General features: G+C 49.4%; 1 protein-coding gene across 1 annotated transcript; it reads left to right on the top strand.

Moving 5' to 3' along the window:
• The first annotated feature begins 397 nt into the window (after positions 1-397).
• Tmem217b (transmembrane protein 217B) lies at positions 398-937 on the top strand. The gene has a single exon (XM_052744355.1). It carries the CDS (start codon positions 398-400, stop codon positions 935-937), a length of 540 nt encoding a protein of 179 aa, XP_052600315.1.
• Positions 938-3,372: the final 2,435 nt, after the last annotated feature.

The raw sequence follows: 3,372 nt of genomic DNA, 5'->3' as shown, positions 1-3,372 counted from the left end.
GAGGCAAAACATAGATTCATATAAATGGGTTAAGTTATAAGAGCTGGTGGGACAAGCCTAAGCTATAGGCCAAGCTTTCATAGTTAATAATAAGTCTCTGTGTCATTTTTTGTGAGCTGGCAGCCCAAAGAAAAATCTGTCTACAGATCATCTTTGCTCCTCGATCCCCAAGTTATGCCTAGTGATTTGGGGAATTGGTCTTGGGCTGGCTCTGCCTCTTAGGTTTTTTTGTTTTCTTTTGTTTTTGTTTTTGTGTTTTTCCAGAGCTGAGGACCAAAACCAGGGCCTTGCGCTTGCTAGGCCAGCGCTCTACCACTGAGCTATATCCCCAACCCCCGCCTCTTATGTTTATCCCTGATTTTCTCCTTCAGGACTTACCCTGCTGAGTCCAGGATAAATGAACACCAGGATGATAGCCGTGATGGCGGGCATCTTCTCTATCCTCAATACCATCCAGTTCTTCATCTTTGAGCTGAATCAGGTAACACACATCGGCTTCCAAGACAAATACAGCATCTACCTGGACACAGATTCTAAGGTCTCATCCTGGGCCGTGGTCTACAGGCACGACATCAGCACGGGCCTGTCCATTATCACCATCATCGTTAGCTGCTTCTTCCTCTTCTGCCTGGACAAGAACATGTTCATCGGGCTGATCATCTACACCCTGTGGATCATCGCTTATGAGCTCTTCAGCTTCACCATGGTCGTGCTCATCCACGGCAGCATCAAGGATCAGTTCAAGGACCTCGGCTACCTGTACCTGCTGCTGCAAATCTCCCGCATGCTCCTGCACTTCACCCCTCTGCCCTTCATCATCAGGCACAGTTACAGGCTCTGCAAGGACCCCAAGACCGTGACCTTGGCCGGCCGCCGCAAATGCTCCTCCATCAGTACGATGGACTCGTGGCCACCTTTGTACCGCAAAACAAACTGAACCGAAGTGGGGCGGTGCTCCCCTACGGCGGGGGGCCCTCCCTTCCTGGCCTCCGATCTGTCCAATCAACTTGCCTCTTCAGAGTTTTTGAGTTAACGTGCATGGGAGCGGCAGGGATGCAGCCTGTTCTGTCGTTGGTTACTTCATGATACATGTGTATGTGTGTTAGCTTTGTGTGGACTATCTTGTGGGTACCTGTTTGTTAACTCTTTCCAAACGATATTTCATTTTTATCATTTTTTTTTTCCTTTTTTTTTTTTTTTCGAGGCAGGGTCTTGTTATGTAGCCCTGTAACTCAACATGTACACCAGGCTGGCCTCAAACTCAGAGATTTTCCTGTCTCTGCCTCTCAAGGATTATAAGCGTGTGCCACCACACCCAGCCATTTTTTTTAAAAGATTTATTTTAAAATGATGAGTGTGTATATGAGAGAGAGAGAGAGAGAGAGAGAGAGAGAGAGAGAGAGAGAGAGGGAGAGGGAGAGGGAGAGGGAGAGGGAGAGGGAGAAGGAGAGAGAGAGAGAGGGAGAGAGGGAGAGAGAGAGAGAGAGAGATTATATGAATATCAGTGCAGATACCCAGAGGTCAGAGGCACAGGATCCCCTGGAGCTGGCCTTTCAGGTGGTTGTGATCTGCCATGTGGTTGCTGGGAACTGAACCCAGGTCCTCTGGAAGAGCAGCCAGTGCTCTTAACCACTGAGCCGTCTCTCCAGCCCCATCTTGTTGTTTTAATTATGTATATGCATATGCGTCTGCATGGGGGTGTACATCTGTAGGTACAGGTGCCCCCAGAGGCCAGAGACCCTGGACCCCCTGGAGCTGGAGCTTCAGGCAGTTGTGGGCTGCCCAGCATGGGTGCTGGGAACCAAAATTAGGTCTTCTGAGGAGCAGTTTCCTCTCCTAACCACCGGTCCACTCCTTCCCCTCTCGCTGCCCTTGTTTCGGACTTTGTGTGTTTCTGTGGATGTGCGTGTTCATACATGTGAGTGCAGACCCACAGGTGCCTTGCATGTGGAGGTAGGTCCTCACCTTCCCCCTGTTTGAGATGAGGTCTCAGCTTCCTTGATGCACCTCATCCCCAGGTGAGCTGGCCTGTGGGCTTCCAGGATTCTCCCATCTCCACCTCTCACCTTACTGTAAGAGCGCTGGGATGACAGATGTTATTACAGATGTGTGTGCGCTACAGGCCTGGCTTTTCTGTGGGTTCTGTGGAGTCGCATGCAGGTCTTCACACTTTACCCACTGTGCCGTTCCCCAGGCTTTTTATCCCTAGATATTTTATCCCAGGTTGGCCTCCAACTCTCTATTAGCTGAGGATGACCCAGACTTTCTGATCTTCCGCCCTCTGGAGGCTGAGATTAAAGATGGACAGCAAACATCATATCCCATTTATACAGTGCTGGGGATTAAACAGGGTTTTATTCATGCTAGAGAAGCACTCTACGGGGTTGAAAAGATGGCTCAGTGGTTAAGAACACTGGCTGCCCTTCCAGAGGACCCAGGTTCAGTTCCTAGCACCCACATGGCAGCTCACACCTGTCTGTAACTCCAGTTCCAGAGGATCCAACACATTCACACGGACATACATGCAGGTCAAACACCATCGCACATAAAATAAAAATAAATAATCATTAAAGAAAAAAGAAAGAAAAGCACTCTACTGAGTTCATCCCTAGCCCAAAGAGTTATTTAAAAAAAAAAAAAAAGATTAATTGAATTGAATCAGGGTCTCATTACATAGCACCAGCTTTTAATCCTGTGTCAGTGTGTGTATGAGGATGCGGGTATGCATACATGAGTACAAGTTCCCAGGAAGGCCAGAAGAGGCCACTGGGTCCTCTGGAGCTGAGTTACAGGTGGTTGTGAACCACCAGGGTGGGGTGCTAGGAACCAAACTCAGGTCCCCTGCAAGAACAGTACATGCCCTTAACCACCCGAGCCATCTCTCCGGGCCCCTAAAGAGCCCTGATTTCAAAGCTGACTGCTGAGAGCTGGTGAGCACCTGCGGTCAGCGAAGAGCCACTTTCTTGGCATGTTTTACGTCGCAGTGACATGTTAGAGCCTTACACCACTGTTCTAACAGTGTGGTTACACAAAGGCAGGAGGGAGGGATGTGTCCAGGCCACAGAACAAAAACAGGAAGAAGATGCGGCACATCCTCTCCAGTACCTTCCACGCACTTCTGAACTCCTAGCACGCAGCAGCCCTAATGCAGAGTGGGGCAATAGGGTCACCTTTCTAAAACACGCCCTTATATTCTTCCCAATACCTCCCTGATCCGCTAAACGCAGGATGGTGGTGCTATCAGTCTGGAATCACAATTGGCAATAGGAGGCAGGGGGATCAGGAGTTCAAGGTCATCCTCATCTACATATCACATCTCAAGCCAGCCTGGGCTGCTTGAGACCATGTATTGGTGGGGGTGGGGGGATGGAA

Source organism: Peromyscus californicus, unplaced genomic scaffold (genome assembly GCF_007827085.1).
Source record: "Peromyscus californicus insignis strain IS unplaced genomic scaffold, ASM782708v3 Scaffold_19__1_contigs__length_69161282, whole genome shotgun sequence".
Taxonomy (NCBI): Eukaryota; Metazoa; Chordata; class Mammalia; order Rodentia; family Cricetidae; genus Peromyscus; species Peromyscus californicus.
The sequence above is the reverse complement of the archived record's forward strand: the minus strand, read 5'-3'. Positions and strand labels throughout refer to the sequence as shown.